Below are 21754 nucleotides of genomic sequence, written 5' to 3'. Positions count from 1 at the left end.
TTTGAAAATAAATCATGGGTGAGCCCTAGCAGGCGCAAGGGATCCAGGACCCCCAAGTGAAGACCTAGGCTTCCTGCCATCCACTAGATCGCTGAAGTCCTCAGTCCCCTCCTGTCTCCATTCCATGTGGTACTTTCCCCATCAGCTGGGGGTGGCCCCCTTCAGACAGACTAGGTACCTCTCAACTACCAAGAAAAGATTTCTCACTCAACTGTCCAGTGGTTTCCATCTGGAAAGGAAAGAGCAGCACTCTGGCTACTATCTGCACCCAGGAAGCTGGCATGATTTCAGCACCACCTGGACCCTTTGATCCCTCTGTAATCTGGGCCAAAATCCTTTGGGTGGAGTGGCCTGCTGGCCCCTGAAGCCTAGAGTAAGAAGCCCCATGTATGTGGCTAGGTAGAATTCAGAGGGGCTATGAAGCTGCAGGGCGGGGAAGGGGTCTCTGTCTGGACTCCCATCCCCCAATCTTGCAGCCCAGTTGCTCTGGACCTCACACAGGAATGAACGGGCTGCTGCTCTCCCAACACGGACCAGCCCCCCAGCACCCCCACTCTGCCCTGAGACTGGAGGCTGAAGTGCTCTGAAGGATGTATAGACCTGGCTTCCAGCTGTCTGGGGGCCCAAGTGTGGCTCACCCTCATGCAGCCGGAAAGGGAGACCCCATCCTTGTAATCGTGGGGTCAAGCTAAGCTGCATCTCCAGCCGCAGGGCTATTTTTAGATGCTGTTATCTTTGCCTTACTCACAAGCAGCTGTGAAAAACAAACTGGTGACCAGGAGGCACGACACTGTAAAATAAAAATCTCATAAAACGGGAGCTCCCAAACTCCAGAGCAGAGCACACTGGCTAAAACCCTGTGCAGCATCATGGCGGGGCCTGCTTACCCTTCCCCTGAGGGGGCACCAGGAGGGGGGGCTTTGTTCTTTTCCTGCCCACACATTCCTGGCCTGGCAGGCCCCAAACAAGTCCAGCTTCGGCCCACAGGCTGGCAGGGCCAGTCAGCCAGCAGCCCCACTCACTCCCACAGATGGTGACCCAGGTGGACAGGTGTGCCAGGGGGGCAGGCTCCGTGGGGTTAACACTGCCACAAAAGGAAGAGCTCCAGCGCTCTCGCTTCTCTCTTCCAGCTCATCCTAAGGGTCCATTTGCCTTATATCATCACGGCCAGCTCCATGACAGTGGAATCCCTGCACAGGCAAAATGTCATCTAACACCAAGTGGCAGGGCAGGAAAACAAGATGAGGCACCAAGAGGTATCCCGGACTTCTCCCCACCCTCAGAGCTTCCAGAAGGTCCAGCTTCAGGGTGCCCTCCCACCCACAGTGCCGTCAAGTCCCTGTGTCCCCTATAGGTAGCCCACCGTCAGACACTGCAGCCCCTGCAGCCCCCTCCACCCAGCTGGTAAAGGCCTGGGCAGCCGCGTGGAAAAGTGCCGCCCCGCCCCAAAACCCGGGGTTGGGGGTGGGGAGGAGGCGGCAAACTTCAAAGCTGCAGCTGCAATATGCTTTAAACAACAACAACAAAAAAAACCCAAACAACAACAACAACAAAAAAAAACAAAACCCTGAAAGCCAGAGCGGCTCCCTCGTTCCTCGGAGCTATGTGCGGTCCCCCTTGACCACTGGCTCACTCTCACTCTGCTCTGCCAGGGGGATCCGGCTCTCAGACCTCGGCTGGGGGTATTTCCTCTCAGGCGAGCGCGCGGCTGGGCTGCGGCTCTTGCTTCCTCCGTTCCCCAAGTTCACCCACCACCCAGAGGTGTGAAAAATTAGTTAAAAATGATGTCACCTGCCCATGCCACCCCCCCCAACAGGTCCCATCTCACACACACCCGCGTGGCCTGAGCTGCGAGTCGCGGAGCATCCCTGGGGGTTGCAGTGGGACGCCGCGCCGAGGCTAGCCTCCCGGGGCGTCCGCTCAGGCTCGGGTTCGGCCTTGGGAAGCACGCCCGCGCATCGTTCCCCCGGTGCAGAAATCCTACCGCCCGTGCGCCCTGGGCGCGCCGCCGGGCCCCGCGCCGGCTCCCCGGGAATGCGGCCGTCAGGTGAGGTAGGCATGCGTGCCGGCTCCGCAGCGAAGCAGCAGCTGGCTGGGGCGCTGGGCTCGGGATCTGACTCTTCTCCCTCTCCCCGCAAAGAAGAGGCCTCTCGGGAGCTTTCCAGAGCCTTGTTGCGTTAGGACTGCATTCCCCCTTCCTTTTCCCTTTTATCTTAGTTTCTGATTCAGATGCGAAAAGGGAGATCGCAGGAGTCCATGCCCAGCTCCAGCCTAACTCGGTCCACAGGCAGAGAGAGAATTATGAATGGATGCTGCCTTCTGATGAGGAAGTCGACTGGGTAGGTCTCTGCGCACGGCGCGCTCCATCAAAGCCGGGGCATTGGCCCCTCCACTGCTTCAATGCTGCAGGCAGAGACACCTAATTGACCAGTGGGAAGTCAGGTGCCGGGAGACCTGGGCGGGACGTAGCCCCAGGGCCACGCTGGGATCGAGCGCCCTGCCGGTGTAGACAGCTTCGATTTACAGCCCAGTGAATGGAGGGGACTGCGGCAGCCAAACCTCCCGGGCAGCAGGCACGGTTGCACCAACGCTCTGCAGACAGCCGCCCAGCTCTGTGAACATCTCCCGGCTCCACTGGGCTAAAGGGAACCTGCTAGAAATAATCCGTCCCCTGCTGCCAGCCGCAGTGAGCTGCAGGACTCAGACCCCAGCCCCAAACTCGGTGGCGCGCCGGGAGCCGGCCACAAAGCGGGCCCTGTGCGTCTAGACAAGCCTGGGGCTGCGGAGGATCCCGGATCCGGATTCCTGGTACCTGTGCGTTTCCTTCTCCGGTAGCGCGACCGCTGGTGCTGCGCGTTACCCATGCCCGGAGTGGCGGCGGGCTCGGCACATCACCAACAGGCTGGACCCACCGTGGCTGCTCAGCACCGCACCCCGGTGGCTCCCTTCTCACCGCCCTGGTCCCGGTCTCTAGCCAGCAGCAGAGGAATCAGAGACGCAGACCGCGCCAACTCCTCCAGCTGGGGCAAGAGGGAGGACAGAGACTGGCGTGGAGCGTGTGTCCGCGCGTAACAGGATTAGAGCGGCCGGAATATTGTAACATTGCGTCCCCTCCCCCTATTCATCTCTGGACGCTGAAACCTCGCATCCTGGACACAACTCATCCTGCCCAGGCTTAAAAACACTGCAAAGACGATGTCTTCGCAGCGATGTACTAATCTCTGGGGAAGGGTGATTTACTAAACCGGCTCTGAGGTTGAACCAGGGTTAAAAACCATGGCAGTGTGTGCCCATGCCTTAGGCTGGCAGATTCTATATATAACAGCCACATGCAGAAGATAGAAAGCCATTTAGGGCCACTTAAAACACAACATTTATGGGATGAATCCTAATATATAACAAGGGAAAACCAGGGAATGAAAAGTATCCCAGATATGCCTTGTGGGAGATAGTTTTTGGTAATTTGTCCTGATGCCTTGGAAACCTGTTTAGGGAAAACTTGACTATTTTCTGGCCAGGCCACCCATTTTTCAAATAGGGAGGTTTATGCCCTGCGCAGATTTGTATGCAAAAGCAGCACTGTGCCCACGAGGCCCCTGACTCCTCCATAATTCACAAATTGTGGTCAAACACTCAACTTGCCAAGGTCATGAGAAATCACAGGGTTTGCACGAGCACTGATAGAGAGTATGTCCTACTTGGCATTCCAATGAATTGTGATTGTGGTCACATTAAGTATCACATCGAACCCACGTGAGTCTGGGTTGGCTGCTCTCCTCTGACCCTACTCACATCAGGCTCTTCGGAGGGCTGCCAGCCTCCAGCAAAGACTGGGGGATCGGGCTGGGGTCCCCCCGAAAAGAGAGCATGGCTAGATCAGGAAGGATGAGGTGGGAGGAGGTGGCATGGTGGCTCCCCCAGAGAGGGTGAGAAGAGAGTCATGAACCCCAAGGTTCAAGGGGCAAGAAAGCAGAAGAAAAGAGGCCACCAGAGAGACAGAGGAGTCAAAGAAGCAGGGGAGTAGGGGGAGGGAGGCCCCTCTCAGAAATCCGAGGGACGGAAGGGTTTCACAAAGGCAGCATGATCAAGAATGCCAAACGTCACCGAGAGGTCAGTAGGAGCAGCTCCCACCATTCCCTAGGCTTCACAGCAGGTGTGGAGTAGGTGGGAAGGCCCATTGGAGCCACTTAAATGAAAAGGGAAGTCTTTCCCTTAGACTTTCTCATCAAAGGACCAGCGCCACCAGCAGCACCTGGGAGCTTGCGAAAGGTGCAGTCAGGCCTGGAGAGCTGTGTGTTAACCAGCTCCCCAACATGCTCCACTAGGGCACGGGAAGCCCCGTGTGTGGACTCAAACTGCTCAGGCCCTGAAATGAGAATTTATGGTTGGACGAGCAAAATGGCCACCCTCTACAGCGATCCCTGGCAGGATCCTGGGGCGCTGGTGGCCAAGTCACTAATCCCACGTTCCAAGGAGCTGAACTGTGTTGCTCTGGGTTTTCAGGGCGGCTCTATCAAGGGAGTGCCTTGGCATTGAGGCCTGCAGGACTCCACAGAGTGATGAAAATGGCCATCCATGTCTGCCCTTTCGCATTGATCTGTGCACTAATGAGGTTGTTTTTTAACAGTGATGATGAAAATAATGATATAACTAGATCGCTTACATTTGGATAAGGTTTCAGCAAGTCCTGTGGTGTAGAGGAAAAAACAAACAAACCTGGACTTTGGTCCCAGAAAGATCTGTGTTTGAATCTTAGCTCCTCCATCTCTTAGAGGTATAGCTTTTGGAAAATCATTTGATTTCACCGAACCTTAGTTTCCTCAGTTGTAAAATGCAAACAGGATTGCTTCATTTATAAAGAGTTGTTAGAAAGAGTAAATAAAACAATAGCTACAAAGCACCATAATGGTGCCTGGTACATAATAAAAACCCAATGAAGGTAGTTCCTTCCTGTGTTTGTTTGAGGTCTTCCTGCACATGCTTCTATTATCGTTTCTCTGGGGTCCCCATCCCTGTATGGTGGTTAGGGTACCTGATACTTCCTATGGCTCAAAGGTTCAAACAGAAGACTTACTGGACATCTCTGAGATGCCAGGTACTGTACTGGGTCCTGGCGGGGACAGAGCAGACTCTGGGCCCTGTTGGAGCTGGCATTCTAAGGGCAGAGTTTCCACCCCGGTCCAAGTGGGTGTCCCACTTGTTTTTACTGGAAGCCAAGGGTACCAGGTCTCAGGAGGAAAACAACTGCAAATGTGTCCTCCCTTAGGACAGTGATGGTCTAGAGCAGAGATCAGCAAACTCATCCTACAAAGGGCCAGACGGTAAATATTTTAGACTTCAAAAGCCATGCAGTGTCTGCTGCCACGACTCCACTCCACTGTTACAGCTCAGAGGACATAAATGAATGGAGGTGGCTGTTTTCCAATAAAACTTTATTTGCAAAAACAGACACTGGGTGGGATTTGGCCCAAGGCCCAGTTTGCCAGCCTCTGATCCTACAGTGTGACTCAGACAGGACTACTCTCTTTAACTGGTATTGCCGGGAATGTGATGTCTACAGAGGTGATTTTCCATACAGTTCAACTTTATCCAACCAAGAGCAGCTGACTGAAGCCTTTCGTTGCTTTAAAGCATATTTTATACTTTCCCTGGAAGAAGCTGGCTAGTTGTTTATGAAACAGTCTCTGTCTTTCTCCTCCAGCCAGCCTCCCCCACAGTCAGCTGCAGCCGTGTAACTGAGTGCTGGCCAATGGAGTGTGGGAAAGGGATGTGTGCCTCCAGGCCTGGCCCATGACAGCTCCTACCCTTTCCTACACATACCCCTTCTCTCCGCTGCTGGATGCTCAAACGGAGGCTCTGGGGGTGGAGAAACCCCAAGATGGAAGAAGCCTGGGTACCCAAATGACTGAATGCTGACCTGCATTAGACTGCAATGTAAGTGTGCAATAAGCCACTGAAATGTTGAGGGTTGATTACCAGAACTAGCCTACCTTAAATAACTCACTTTCCTATCTCTTTAATCAGATGATTCAAAACACAATTTAGTGCTTTGCTGATTACTTAGGGTCTTTATTAAGAATGCTTATTATTGGTCTCTATGGTAACGCATTTCAAAGACTCCTTTTTGGATTGCCAAGCTCTTTCCTTGATGTTTAGTTCCCCACTGTCATTCCTCTCTCACCCTTCTTGTAGTTCCTTGCCTGTACTTTGAATCCATGGTGGGCTGAGGAAAATAGACACCATGGCTGGGTGACATCTGTCCATTAAAAAAGACTTACTAATGCTCTAAGCAAGAACCTAAGCAATCAAGTGCACGGGCCTGCTGCCAACTATCTGCAGCCTTGGGAAGCTCCTTTCACTTACCTTCAGGCCTAGCGCTGTGTTCCCGAGAACAGAAGTTACCGGAAGCTGCGCATCTCTGAAGAGTGGGCCATTTTGCTATCACCTGGCCTACACATTTTCAAAGCTTTAATTCCTCTACTAGTCATCCTGGGGGAATCGATCACACAGGTTCTAATTCTGTCCCTTGACATCCATGGGCTATTTCACTTCCGCTGTTCTGTCACTTCCTGATTTTCTACCCATAGATGGTACCCGTTCATTGCCCCAAATCTGTTTTAAACTCACCTTTTCTGCTTAATTATTTCCTTAACACCTATCTTACAGGAGCTGGAAGAACTGACTGGAAAAGGCTAAAATCCTTTTGTTCTTGTTCCAGAGGTGGTATACCATAGTTATATCTTGGGGCAATTTACTAAGAAAACCCAGCTTTAGACCTGGTCTTTGGATGACTCTGACAAGGGGGGACGTGGTTGTTTCCCAGCATAAGGTGGGAGCAGGAGACAAACCAGTGCAGCTCAAGGGGCGAGCTGCTGGGAGGCCTACAGACCACACACACATTGACTGTCTGCTCTCACTTTGTTATTGAAAGAATCAAGATGACCATATTTAAATGATCCTCCTGGACTGTTTCATCATCTGTCAAACAAGGAGAGTGGAGATGATCTACAGCTTTTCTCGAGGTCTCTCGTTCCGGAAGTCTATTGTTCTATGAAACCGGAACCAAAAACACCTTCTGAAATGATTCCTGATCACCAGTTCTTATTTCTTCTTTCCATTTCTGCTGATCATCCAGAACTGACCACTCCACACATAAACTTCAGCATCTGCAAGGGGCAGTATTATGTTCTGTGATCAGCCCAGCCTGAGTAAACTTTTTGCCTCAGGCTGACCTTGTTGGTGACCTTGAGGGATTCCAGTTCCAACTCAACTGTCCACCATACACACCCTCTCCTTATATTTGCCTAAGGTGGCTTCCCTACTTTACTCTCTTTGGCTCCAATGATAGAAACCCAGGTTTACCTCCAGAGTTTACTCCCCTAGAGCAAGCTGGCGATCCCCTCCATAGCTCTGATCGTGGCCGCTGCCCCACCACTGCTCACAAGAGACCCCATGACTTCCAGAAGAAATCACTGCTATAAAATGGCTCACTCGTTCATAAGGAAGTATGTGTTTATTCATATATATTTTATATCATAACAAATGTAAATTAATTTCAGGGCACAACTACCCAAGCTAGTATCTATATGGCTGCCTGTATAAAATTTCTCTCTCAAAATTCTAAAAACCATCTGGCATAAACTACTGTATTGTGACCTGTTAAAATAAGTAACAGCTGTGATAATCCCTCTCGATTTATGGCAAGCTATAAAGCTTTGCATATACTGGCAATGCATATAAAATAATAAATAAAACTATTATCATTCTGTGCTGTCTTGGTGGGAATTAATGATGATTTAGCCCAAATGGAGCCCTATGGAGAAGCAGAGGTTTTGCCCAATCTGGCCTCCGCTAAGCCCTCAAAGACCAACCTCACTACTTAATGCTCCAAGATATGTTTGAAAACCTTATCCAGTGTAAACACGGCCTTTCTGAGAGAACATCATTCCCATACACTGCTGCCCAATTTCTATTATTTTAAAGCCTTCTTTTCTGATGGTGGGTTTCCAAAATTCCTCAGTATATCCAGACCATAAAGAAAATCAAGCTATGCACAATTCCAAAGTGTGAAATAATTTGTAGCACCAAAACTAAGAATTGCCTTGGAATTGTTAGCTGTAAGCTGATGTTTGCAAATACTGCCAAGAGCCCAGGTTGAAAAATACTATATCAAAGTAATTTCTCTAAAATATGCAGTATGTGGAAAAAGAAAAGCTGGTATCTGGCAGAGGGGCAGCTTTGATTCTGGGTAGAAGAAAGTTACCATGCCCACTATGCGTGAATTTCAAAAAAACAATTAAGGGGACAGGGGAGGAAGCTAGCATGAAATTTACTAGGTACTGAGCGTTACATCATAATCTCATTCAATCCTCACAAAAGCCCTATGCCTTAGGTATTAATATTCCTGTTTTATGGTTGAGGAAATTGATGACTAGAGAGATTAAGTAACTTGCCCAAGGCCATGCAGCTAAATGTTGGGGAGATGGAGTTTGAACTCAGGTCCGTGTGATTCCAAGTTTCGTGCTCTTTCCACCTCACCACACTGCCTTTCAGACAGCTGTTCACAACCTTTTAATAATATGAACCAAACAATATACAGTATTTACATGGATCACTTATTGTTAGGGCCATGGGCAATTCCCACCCCTTCTCTCCCACTTACAAAGTCTATTTGAACGCCAAGTGAGAGTTACCTTACCAGTGGGAGAACTCCAAATCCACTTTAATACATTTTAAAAACTGCAAATAAGGATGCTCGGTTATTGTGGTAGACTTCAAAAAAGAGTGACAGTACTTTTCAGCTGTTCCCATCAACAGGTAGAATCTACTTCTCCACCCTGAATCTGAGAAGGCCTTGTGACTTAATTTGGCCAAAAGAATGTGGCGGAAGTGACACTGAACTTGTTCTAAGTCTGGGCCCCAGGATGTGTTGCAGCTTCTACCTTTGCTGATCTTGGTGCCTACCCACGCTTCCTGCCACTCTGCGAGGAAGGCTAGGCTAGAATGTTGGATGATGAGACATGTGGCCCACTTTCCCCCTCATTCTGGCAAGCAGCCTGCTAACCACCAGATGTGTGAATGAGGCCACCCTAGGTCATCCAGGCCCAGCTGGGTGACGACAGATACGTAAGCAAGCCCTGCAGAGCTCAACTAGAAGAACTGCCCATTACATTTTAAGCCACTAAACATTGGGGTGATTTGTTACACAGCCAAGGCCAACTGATGTAGCTCTTTACATTTCTAGCCACTTGTCAAAACAGATATTAATGGTTGAGAATTGTTGGTTTAAGCGCAAATATCATAAACTAAAACCTTTCTAAAAACAAAACAAAATCTTTTTGATGGCTCCAAATTATTGCCATAGCTCAAAGTCTTCACACCGTCTCAGTTATGCCCCGTGAAAGTGGCAATCAGAGAGATTTCCTACAAAAAGCCTTCCGTCCCAGAAGCCCACCTTCCTTCCTCCAATCCTGGGCTTGTCAGGCTGATGTTGGGTCATGTGGTTTGAGGAAAAGAATCACCAAAGTGAGTGGCCCAGTGCCACCCTCAAGAGACAATCAGTGGAGAGAAGGAAGAGAAGGAGATGACATGTTTAACCCCAGGATCCCCCTCATGGACAGGCAGGGGTAACACCGTGGAACAAGAGGAGCTCCAGTGTGTTAGGACGCGGCACCAGTTTTGTAACAGTCAACGACAACGGTCATGGCTGCCTTCTTAAAGAGAGACATGGTAGCCAGAGACACAGGAGGGAAGACGGGGAGGGATGTCTACCCCCGCCTTACCACGCACTGGGCACACTTATAGACGGAGACCCTCAAAAGGAAGAAAAGGATACTTACAAACCAGATTAAGACCAAACTGAACTATCAGAGAAAGGGAGAAATAATGGTTACAACCAAGTACCTCAAACAGTAGTTCTCAACCTTGCCTGTACTTTGTAATTTCAACATTGTGAAATCAACTCCTGCACTCTGAATCATGACGTTAATTTCTATCTATCTATCTATCTATCTATCTATCTATCTATCTATCTATCTATCTATCTATTTATTTATTTTAATTTATTTAATGGGAAAATGTTCAGCATTTGGAGTTCCTAGCAGCTTCATCAAAAGCTATTTCTTTTGAAGAAAATGCTGGTGAGTAACATGAGGGGGCTGTTCAGCTGGCTTAGCATGTGCATGCTTGGGCTGGTTTTTCTTTTTTCTTTTCCTTTCTAACTTTCTTAGTAGATTTGGGAACCTTTGAACTTTGAATAATTTCTCTCTCTCTCAGTGCCCTCTAGTGATACAAACACAAGAAATAATGACAGAGGCAGTGTTTACATCTCTACATCTATGGTTTCTTCGTTTGCTATTTACAATGCTGAGTGAATGAATGAATTTAGTTCACTTTACTTCTTGGGAAAAAGTGTATGCAGTGAAAGGGGGTTCCTTTTAGCTGACTCTGGCAAGGCTTTCAATAGCACGTATAAAGGAAAAGAAGAGAGAAAGAAACCTTTGTTGTAGTCCTGTGAAAATATGTTGGTCTGTATCATAAATAATTTTTCTACATTTGTGGTTAAATACATACTAATTATATTCCAGCAGAAGGGATGTTTTACTGAGAAACTTTACAAATTAAAAAAAGAAAAAGCCCTCTTAATAGCAGTATTTGCAGTGTCTCCCAGTCCAGGCTCTGACCCTGCGTCCCAACACCTTTTCCCAGTTTAAGAACGTGGCGGGGACACTGGGTTCAGGCTCTGGGCTGGGACCTCCATCAGTTGCCTTCCAAGTGGAATCAGAACTGAAACTCCCAGACCAAAGTAAACATAAAAACAGTGTTATGTGCTCAGGGGGGAGGAAAGGCTGCTTCACTTAAGGATGGGGTCAAGTTGAACAACAGAAAGAGAAATGACCAGGTGGCGTCCCTATGATGTACCAGAAGCTATGCTAGAGAAGCCAGGTAGAGAATTCTCCCCTTCTCGTCAGAAGCCCTTTCCCCACGTTGCACCACCTGGAGTGTGGCTTGGAGGAGAATCAAGGTGTGCTTTGGCCTGCTCTTGAAGGGTTTTTCACTTCTCTGAGGAGTAATTCATTTCTGAAGAAGGAAGGGCACCAGTGGGAAGTTTCTGAAGAATAACGTCATAATAAATGGATCATGTGTTGCATTGCACATAGGAGCTCCTTTACTCAAGTATTTCTTAATAAACTTAAGATTTTTTCATTGAGTTTTTTAAACTCAGAGAGGGAACAGTTTTAGGACCATACAGATGCAAATGTCAGTAGGATTTGTAAAATGAATTTTCCTGGCTTCCAGGGAAGTTCATCACACAGCCCAGGTGGCCTGCTGCTGCGGCTGGTAGGACCCTGAGAAACCCTAGGGAAGGACCCATCTGAGGTCACCCCTGCCCACTCTGGTGATCCTGGGATGTCACGCATCTGGCTTTAGGCTTCCTTCTCCCTCCCTCAGCCTGTGGGCAGGAAACCCTATAAACTGAAGCTTCAGGATGCAGGGGCTTGATGCTTGAATTTAGTCAGTCTCCAGGCTCAGAGTGTTCCAAAGTTCATCTGTCAGTTTTTCTCTTTAATTCAGGACACATTTTCCCATGGAAGAGAAGTTACAAATGGCATTTAGAGTTCCAAGTTTGCCCATCAAGGCTTATTTCCTCCACAGTATTACTGGGGAAACATGCATTTACCATGAACAAGAGTGGAAAACGGTACTGGTATCATGATCGTGAATAAACGATAATATAACTCCAGAAGATGGTTTTAAAAATTAATCTTAGATGCCAGTGCCCAATGAAATGCAGGAATAACTAGAGAAAGAGCAGTGGGCTGATGGAGACCTTGGGGTCTACAACTTGAATATCGCTCTCTTTGAGGATTCATGACACTGGTTCTTTATAATATTCAATATCACTACAAAGATTCACTCATTCCAAAAAAATAGTATTTTTGAATATCTAAATTCCATTAGGCAACATTATAGCAGAGATGACAGACAGTCCTTACTCTAAAGGCACTCATAGGATGGCTCACTAGAAAGACACTGCACTATATACTGTACATGGTCTTCAGGGGGACTTCCATATGCTCCTGAGATACGCTGTGTTGCACCTGAGGGTTCAGGAAGCCACAGGATAAATGTGGCGGGTCTTCCTGGACCACTGGTTCTACTCAGTCATTGTTTTGGGGAGAGATTATTTTATGTAAAATAATGTAGAGAACAGTGCAAATGTTATAGAAGTGTTTAGGATGACGCACACGATTACTAAGCAATCTTAAGATCTGTGGAAGGCTGTTTCAGGCCATACCTGACTCTGTCTGTCTCTGTCTCCAGCCTCTGGCTCCGACCCCCTTAGGGGCACTAGTTCATCCTCTGCCCTCGAAGCACCACCACTACAATATAGGTATACATAGCACATGGGCTATGGAAAGGGAGATGTCACCATCACCCTGGGTGATTTCTGGAAAGGCCTCCCAAGGAAACGGATGCTGTGGCCAAAGCTTCCAAACTGACTAGGAGTTGGCCAGATGAAAGAGGCCATAAAAGCATCCTAGAGAGGGGACAGTGTATATAGGCCTGGAGGTGTGTGAGAGTGTGGTGTGAGGAGAAAATGCAAACAGCTGTGCGTGACCGAGACACCCGGCTGGCGGAGGGCATTGCAGAGACGCATGCATTTTCACCTCAAAGTACAAGAAAGGATGTTGAGTCCAAGGGTTCCTGTTCCAGACAAGAGGTAGTGCTGCTAGTCCAGGGCAGCTTGGTAGCTGCCCAGAGCAAGCGGCCTTGGGAAACTGGGGAAAGCAGGTGATGGTATGAAGATGGCCAAGAACAGAAGAGAGACATTTAAGCACAGATTTTTGCAACTCCAGGAAGAGCTGTCATCATCATCTGCTACTTGTTACTTTGCTCAGAAACTCTGAATGACACATAGTCCCAGTAAGCACCTTCATGGGGATACTGAAGTTAAGAAATGAGAGGACCGGCTCTCCTCTTTCTTTCTCACCACTGAGAAACACCATCTGAACTGCCAACATTTCCAGGCAGAGTGGGAAATCCTCCATTGTAACTTCCTGACCTGCTACAACCTCCAGTACTTGTTAATCCATCACCTTTTATGATTCCACAAGGCATTTACAACCCTCTCCTAGGAAATGAATATTTGAACAATATGTCATTGATAAACAATGCTGGGTAATAAATATATCAGTTACAGGCAGTCAAGTTAACTAGCAAAAAGTCCTAGAGTCATTTCAGGACTTGAAAGAGAAAGTAAAAGGCCTTACCCACCCTACTCTGTTTTCTCAAGACATGGGGCACTAGTGGGCCTGTCCCTTGTCTGACACCTCCTCTTAGCTCCCAGTCTTATGTTTTGGTGTGGGCCATCTCTTGCTGATCGTTTTTTGCTCCTTCAAATCAAAACTAAGTTTCCTATGCTTTGCATGACTAAGCGGAGATTGGAGCCTAGGCCAAAGCACACCTTTTAACTCTTCACCTGTATAACCTCAAGGGACCACCCCAACATTTAGTCTGGAGTCATTATTCTCGGAGCCTTGCAGGCAGGATAACCTGGTGGTAAAAAGCCTGGTGCTTGGAATCAGACAGACCTGGGCCCAAGTGCTGGCTTTGCATCATCTGAGCTGTAATCTTGGGCAAGTTACACCAATCCTCTAAGCCTCATCATCTTCCTTATCTTGGGATGAAGCATAACAACTGTGCCTGCATCAGAGGGTGGCGGTGAGGAACAATCTGACAGAGATGAGCACGGTCCTGCTGAGCACATAATACAGGCTCATTAAATGGCTTTTAATATTAACATCCCAGTTTTCCCCAACCACTGGGACCCAGATCTCCTCAGCTCCCCCATGTCAATGGACGGGCCCCTCTCAAAGCCATCAGATTGATCATTTATGACTCAGAAGTACTGAGCTTTCTATCTTAACCACCAACTTGAGAAGACATAAGTTTCATTGCTTCTTTCCAGAAATACTTTTCCTTTGTGACCTAAATGAAACCACCGGAGGCTAAACAGATTAGAAGGAAAGAATACCCTGCGTGAATATTTTTTGAAGTTGCTAAAATAAGTTGTTGAAAACAAAGACCTGAGAGAAATACGAACATAAGCTACTGGTTTTATATTTATACCTGCATTCCAATATCCACCCGCTGCTACAGTTATAAAGCAGTGTATAAGATGTTGGGAAATGGACTAGAGTTAAAAACATCTTTTGATACTTGGTTGAATCTGCTTGCATTTTGCAGAGGGGAACTACTATTAACCAAAGTATGCCAAGATACAAAAGATGAGAGCCAGCCTCAGAAAAAGCGGGCTAAGACAAGAGGGAAGGGGGTTTTCATTCCCTGGGACTGACAGCATCATTTCCCCAGGAAGGACCCTGAAGGTTTTGTTCACATACTTCCAACCCCATCTCCTGATGCTGACGAAGGTGATGCTGATGACAGCGACAACAGCAAACATCTATCCAGTCCTTATCCTGTGCCAGGCACTGTGCCTTGGGCTTTATTTCTAAGACACCATTCAGTCTTCACAACAAGGGTATAAGGTTTTGCCGAAGAAACCACAGCTTAAAGAGGAATAAGCCCAGAATGCTGCGTCTCCTGGCCGACAGATTCCTACCAGCTCATCAAAGTAAGTCTCACCTGCTTCAGGGAGCCTCCTTCCCTTTCCCTCTTCACCCCCTCCTTCCCCGTTCACTTTTCCTTCGGTCATTCTGAAGCTTGATTTTGTTGTTGTTGTTTTGTTTTTTTAAATAGACACACTTGGCAGATGTAGTCATACACCACTTTGGTTTGACTGCTTTTTCACTGAGTGCTGGTTTGGTCTTTGGACGAGGCTGCAATACCTTAAAAGTAGGGGGAGTCCTCAGTTTTGCCCCCAATACAGGGCAGGGTGTAGGGAGATTTGGGACCTACAGAGTCTTACCCAGGCCTCAACATCTATTAAACTGCAGCGGATTGGACTTTTGCCCTTTACCAGGTTTCAAATTTCATAGTTATTTTCTGCTTGATACTTTGGACCAAGGGCAGAGAAATGTCACTGTTACACCGAGAGCTCCAGCCACAAGAATGTTGTGGAACAGGAAAGGAAGTCATTTTTTATCACTGAACTCAAAAGCTTCCCTTCCTATATGAATCAAGGGTGTATCTTTTGTCCCAAGGGTTTCTTCTGAGCCTCTCAGTGGCTGGGCCTGCCCCTCCTATAAAAGGAGAAGAGACAAAGAGAAGTGGAATGCGATTTGGTGGCAAAGAACATTTACCCCAAAGAAAATGGAGTGACTTTTAGCTTATCTGCTGTCACCTTGTTAATGTGATAATTGTTCTTCAAAATAAAATCTCCTCTTCTTGCCCATGATGTCTTTAGTGTGTGTTTAAAAAAAAACAGTGAAAAAGAAGCCAGTAAATGCCAAGAGGAGAGGAGCGGGGGGGTGGGGGGGGGTGGGAAATAAAAGGCTAATCAAGAGAAGCTACAAATCCACTTCTTTTCAAGGAAAAATATTCAAAATACAATTATCTTAATTTTCCCAGCCGGCCATTTTGCTTGTTTCCCAAGGTAGGTGTGGAAAGTATAGAACCCCATGATCCCTGTCACCACTCCTGGCTTTCAGAGCAGGAGCTATTGTCCTGCAGAGTTGGGATGAGTAATTTATTGTCCACTGAAGCCCAGGGCCCTGGGGCTGTTGATGTGTGCCCCTGGCCTGTTCTCAAGCACACCCTTATTTCAAAATTCATCATCCAGCTTGAACTTGCTGGTGAAGGTTTCCAGGAATAAACACTTAGAGGGAAGAGGGATCCTAGTTGTTAAAGGCCAAGTACCATCCACGGCCAGCGTAACACAAAGACAAGATGGTGAGAGATGAGGGATTTACTCTATCTTTAAAAATAAATCAAAACTTCCTCTTCACTCTAGTTGTTGTGCAGGGGGCAGAAAGGAGTACAGGTGACACTCCCGGGAGGCCTCAGTTCTGCAAAGCGGGGTAGACGTTTGCATCTCCCCCCTTACATTTGGCCTCTGGATGCTGAAGAACCAGTTCTGTGTTTCAGTTGTGAGAGGATGTGGCTGAGATTAATTCCCTTCTACGTCTCCTTCCTGCCATTTTGGGGGCCAGTGCTTGTCCCCACACTCAAGGTCAATGAGTTACAGCCACGTGCAAGGCCAGCATCCCTCAGGAGAGTCGAGTTTCTCAGTACTCCCGCTGACCCAAAAAGAGGCAGGAGGGAGAGGGCTATGCTACCCAACGGAGTACTCAGAAGCACAGGATGGCTTCAGAGAAGACTAGAAGATTCTGCCTGGAACACGGACAAGTAACTTCTACCTAAGCTTACATACAGAGGGGCCGTGCAGGGTAGAGAGTGTATAGACAGCAAATGACAGTTGCCCATAGCTTCCTGCAGCTTTATCCCTTCCTAATCTTACCATCCCTTCTACACCCCCTCCGCCGACTTACAGAAGGCAAGGATCAACCCAGTGCAAATAGGCTTTAATTTTCTGCAAAATATTAGCTCTATAAAAGGTATTTCCCTTGGTTTCAGAGACCAGGTACTTCTGTTTTAGTTTGGAAGATCAGAGTGAGCTCATTCCATTGTGTTCTGAAAAATCAGACAAAACAAACAAAAAGCCCCCACAAATATCCACACAAAACTTGATACCCCATAACCTATTTACCCGAACGCAATCGATTCAAAGGTCCCCTCCTCCATCAGCCACACTTGGCTTGCGGTGCCACCCCTCATGAGGAAGAGGTGGTCCCTCCTTCCTGTGGATGAGCCCTGAGGTACTGTGGCCAGCCTTTCTGGTGTTCCTGCGTCAGTGCCCTCCTGACTTGGAGTCCTCAAGGGCAGGACTGTGCGTCAGTCGTGTATGAGACCCAGGGCCAAGCCTGGGGCCCCCTATGGAGACGCTGCTCTATAAAGGTTAGCTCCCCAGATGCCCGCCTCCTCCAGGGCCCTGGCCGGAGCCGAGCAGTCAAGGCCTCACCGAGTGGGAAGCGACCTAGTTGGGTGCTCGGGGAAGAGGCCAGGTTTGGGACAGAGCAGTTCAAACAGTCCACTGGGGAACATTACACAAGAGACAGAGACTAAGAAATTTCAGAGGAATTTCTCAATGGTGAGTTTTTGTGTTATGCTGAGTTTTTTCCTGGCTCGCCTCAGCATGCTCCATCCAGTGTAACACTTGGCTACATGCCCTTCCCTGGGCACACTGTTGGTATTTTCATGTCCCATCTGCTAGTGCCTCTGGAGGACATTAGGATAAGTGGGTTGATCCAGAAAGGACACCCACTGTCCTGGCCCTCTGCCTAAGACATGCAAATGGAGAGCGGCTTCCCAGCCGCAATGCTTTTGCCTCTGCCAAAGGCATATTATTTTAAATATGATCATTATCCGTAGCTACTATGGATGGAGCTGTTACTAGGTACGCGATGCTAAGTCCTTTGCCTGCATTCTTTCATTTCATCTTCACTTAAAGAATATACAAGGCAGATTGTACCATCTCTATTTTAGAAATAAGGAAGTTGCAATACTGTAACTTGTTCAAAGTCATACAACTGACCAATGGCAGAGTAAGGATTCCAACCCAGATCTGGCAGATACCAAAACCCATCTTCCCCACACTCCAAAACCAAACTATCTAGAGGATGAAACCCATAACCGTAAGCCCGCATAGTAAAACCAATGGAAATTACCAAAGCTGTTACTGTGAGGTAAATTTATAGCTATCAGTTCTCATATTTGTTTTTTAAATTAAGCATTCAACTTAAGAAATGGAAAAAAAAAGTTTAAAAATCTCAATTAAATGAATATAAACACCAGATAAATTAAGTAAAAACAGGAAACACCAATAAAATGAACAAAACAGACTTTGCCATAAGATGCCATAAGTCTACACCTTGCTCCCTCTGAAAGTAGAGTTCCCAGGGGTGAGCTAAGGGACCTGAGCTGACATTCATCCTGATAGGAAAGCTCTGTTTCTAGTAAATACGAATGCCCAGAGATCGGGGCAGAGATAGTGGCAGTAGCTGTTGGGCCCCCCGCCCCCGACTATTGGTTGGCAGAGGGGTCTGGGTCCTAAGAGCCTGCCTGATCAGCTTAAGTGGTTCTCACACCTGCCCAAGCCGGCAGCACGCCCTTACAGGCTGGATGTGACAGGAGCCTGAAGCCTGACTCCCACAGTCCTCTCTTCCTGAAGACCACACTGTCCCGTGAATGTCTACCCAGATACAGCTCATCAGCTCCAAGATCTAACACGGCTGGCACGTAGGGGCTGTGCCTGCCTCTAGGTTGGGGAGATTCGGCAGGGGCTGAGGAAGAAAGAAAGCAGAGAGTTTTATTTTTCCCTGAATTATTCCTATGCTTATAAGGCAATCGTATGAAACAATTGTTCCATGGCTTTAAATCTAGTAAATAAAACTCCCTTTGAGGCTCCGGTTTGAAAGATGGTGAAGATCAGAGTAACTACATTGTTTATGTAATAAACACACACCCAAAACTGTAACAGTTTTATAATGAAACCTGGTGTAATAAAATTTGTATTGAAGCAAAAAGCAGTCACTTTCCCCTCAGCTTTTATTGTGCCGAATGCAATACCTGCCAAGTCCTACTTGGAGGCATCCTGGCTGAAGGGCCTGGTCTACCCCCTGGTGAGCGGTCCCAGGCTGGTGGAGGTGCCCTGACCCTGCTGCTATTCCTGCCAGAGGATGGCCAGGTCCCCAGTGGGCTAGCAGCTCTGAGAAGGAGGAACCCCTGCCATGAGCCTGCCAACTTCCCACACCCCAGCCTACCAGCCACCCCCATGCCTTGGATCTTCAACTCCCCAAGGTAAAGCGGGTCAAGCGGCCCTAAATCTTCTCCCCATCTTTCTCCTGGAACACAGACTGGAAACGGGGGGCAGGCACTTATTTCTTCAACACTCCCAGTACTTGGTCCTTCAGGCCTGAAGAATACTGCCTGGCGGCTAGACACTCTCCCTGCGATCCACTGGTCCTCATGAGAATGTGTGACCTTAGGTCCTTCACTGCCTCGCTCAGTTCCTTGAGGGAAATTGGTGGGTAGAGTGGGAGTGAGGTCGCTACTTTTTTCCCTAAGTCAGTGATTCTCAGTAACCCTGCCTGCACACTGGAATCCGTATGGGGGCTTTTAAAATACTGATGCCTGGCTCCACCCCAGAGGTTCTGATTGGTTTGGTCCAAGTGCGGCCTGCACATCAGATAATGGCTATTCATTGTAAGTGTGTATGATATTTGGGATTTGGATTTGAACAGCTTCTCTCCTCCCAAATTCAGAAAGCGCAATGCCCTGAAGAAACTGACAGAGGTTCAGCGGCGCCCACCAGAAGCCACCTGGTCCACAGGCGTGCTTCCTTCCCCTCCTAAGAGGTCTTAGGTAACAAAGCGGAAACAGACCAGTGCCTCCCCATCACCACACCTGGAAAAGCAACTCAGAGGGCATGTTCTCAGACGGCATGGCGGAGCACACTTTCATGGAGCAGGGCTGCAGACAACCACATTGGTAGTGGTGCGGCCAATGAGTGGCCCTTGGAGCTGTGCAAGGCATCAGGCTCCAGAGAGACAGGGGAGGCAAAATCGGAGTAAGGGGGCTTCAACACTCACGCTGCCCCCACCCCCTGCCTGCTCAACACGATGGGGGGGTGGTGGAGTCTCTAGAAGAAATATAGGACAGGCCCTGTCCCTGCCCTTCAGGAGCCTGAGTCAAAACGGTAGGACTAACCATGGTGCAGGACGAATACTGCAAAGAGTTCGACACTTTTGAAATGGGGTTCAACTGTGTGGCCGACCTCCTGTGACGACTATTAGGTTTAGGACTGCAAAAGTCAAGTTAGCCCCTCGAATGGTTTACGGCCATTTAAGATGGAAGAGAAACTAGAAACTGGGGGACTTGAGTCTGGGGACTCCTAGTTCAGGGCTGTTTGGGGCCATGGGGAGATAAAGCAATCCCTCTGTGTGATCTCAGGATGTGGGCAGGATACTGAGGAATTCCAAGAAGAAAGGAGGGGGCAGGGTGCCAGAAGAGGAGAAAGGGACAGGCAGGCGGGGACCAGGGCCAGCCGGTGCAGGACGCAGGGACGCAGGCCGGAGCCCACCCAGGCCTCTTCCCCACAGCCCAGACCCCAGCCCAAGCCTCTTGCCCTGACCCTACCTTGGGCTGCCCTCTGGGCCCTCCTGGAAGACAGGCCAGTGTCAGTGCAGAAGAGGACAAGGGAGAAGGGCTTGTCCTCTCTTTCCTAAGTGGTCCAGCCCCTCAGAAGGAGCACAGAGTTGCAAACTTGGCCAGAAAGAACAGCCCGAAGTCCGCAAAGTTTAGGAGCCGCTGAGCACAACCGTGAAGGTCATCGCTGAGGGTCAGGCAGGGCCTGCCTCCCTCCTGCCGGCTGCTGTGAAAGGACTCCTTTTCTTCTGGCTGCCCCAGAATGGGGAGCTGCTGCGGCGCCAGCCCCTCTCCATCAGGCCGGCCTCCCCCAGCCCCCTCCCCGAGTCTGGCCTGGAAGTGCCGCCAACCCCAAATACCTGCGTTCTTGGGCAGGCAGCAGGCCAGAGGCATGCTTGGATTCCCGCTCTGCTTCTTAGGGATGGGCCTTTTCTTTTCTCCAAAGCCCTCTCAGAGTCCCGGGAGCAGAAAGCCGATCTCCTTAAGTCGGCAGGCAGAGCAGGGGGGTGGGAGGGCGAGGGAGGGCAACCTTCGGCAAGGAGGGTGGCAGACTTTCCCACAGCATCTGTGCTGCCTCTGGGACTCCCCCCTGGAGGGGGAGATGGTCTCACCCAAGTGCCGGGCCAGCTGCTAATCCCTGCGGGGTTCCTTTGAATGGCAAATCAGGATTCCGGGGCAGCCTCCGACACACCCTGTCTCCAGAGGAGGGGCTTAGCAGCGCTCTCAGCCCTGGAGGAGTTCAGAAGGCAGTGGTACTTTCTTCCCAGCCTTGCTGCTCCAGGTGCAATGGAGGGCATGGGGTTGGCAGCACTGGCATCACTTGGGAGCTTGTTAGACATGCAGACTCTCAGGCCCCGAGTTTGAGAAGCTCTGCCAAGTGCCACATGGCTATGGAAACCATTAGCACGCGACCAGAGGCCGGAAGCTGGACAAACACTAAAACCCAGGGAGCCATAGCAGCCCAGCCCAGCCCCTATGCTGACTGCCCAGTCCTGAGAAGGAATACACCCCCTTCCATCTCCCTGCCGCCACCCATTCTTCACACCAGGCCAGGGCTGGTTCACTTGGCTGTGAAAAAAAATTTAGGTCGGTGTAAGGCTGAGCTATTCAACAGGTCTGCAAATATTTGCACACATGCTGAAAGGATGAGGGGTGGGATACAACTGGAGTTTGCTCTTTGCAGGTTGCAAATCAATTTCTGATCCTCTCCCACCCCCAACACACGGCACCTGTATCAACACGTTAGACTCTTGTGATGCCAGTAACAACAGTAATAGTACGTGGCAAGTATCCTTGAGTCCTTTCACAAACATCGACCGTCCTGGAGCCTCTTTCAGATCGCCCTCTTGGCAAGAAAGGGAGAACAGAAAGACTTCCACAGCTCTGCGCTAACAGCTTTTATGTCCTCATGGCACAGGCTCTCCCTCCCACCCAGCAACTGCATCCACGTGCGGAAGCTGGAAGGGTGGAGCGAAAGGGAAGAAGGGAAACTAACGGAGAGTCAGAGACTGTGCTTTGTGGTCCAGCAAGAACATGGAAATAACTAATCGCGAGGGAGATGGACTCGCTCTCTTCTCACACCGTC

The 21754-nt window shown here is 48.9% G+C and overlaps 1 protein-coding gene across 4 annotated transcripts in view; it reads right to left on the bottom strand.

Moving 5' to 3' along the window:
• Positions 1 to 21754, bottom strand: part of NHS (NHS actin remodeling regulator) — a 340052-nt gene that overhangs the window by 84028 nt on the left and 234270 nt on the right. Inside the window, exon 1 of one of the 4 annotated variants that reach the window (XM_045516346.2) lies at positions 20529 to 20999. The exons of 2 other annotated variants lie outside the window; for them this stretch is intronic. In XM_045516346.2, the coding sequence (XP_045372302.2) occupies positions 20529 to 20562 (34 nt within the window). In that variant the 5' untranslated portion in view covers positions 20563 to 20999. Of the gene's footprint in view, positions 1 to 1834; positions 5313 to 20528; positions 21000 to 21754 lie in introns of those variants that run through there. One more of the 4 variants, XM_074359292.1, reaches the window with a different exon arrangement.

The sequence above is a fragment of the Camelus bactrianus genome, chromosome X (genome assembly GCF_048773025.1).
Source record: "Camelus bactrianus isolate YW-2024 breed Bactrian camel chromosome X, ASM4877302v1, whole genome shotgun sequence".
NCBI classification, from domain to species: domain Eukaryota; kingdom Metazoa; phylum Chordata; class Mammalia; order Artiodactyla; family Camelidae; genus Camelus; species Camelus bactrianus.
This window is presented reverse-complemented; position numbering and strand designations above follow the sequence as displayed.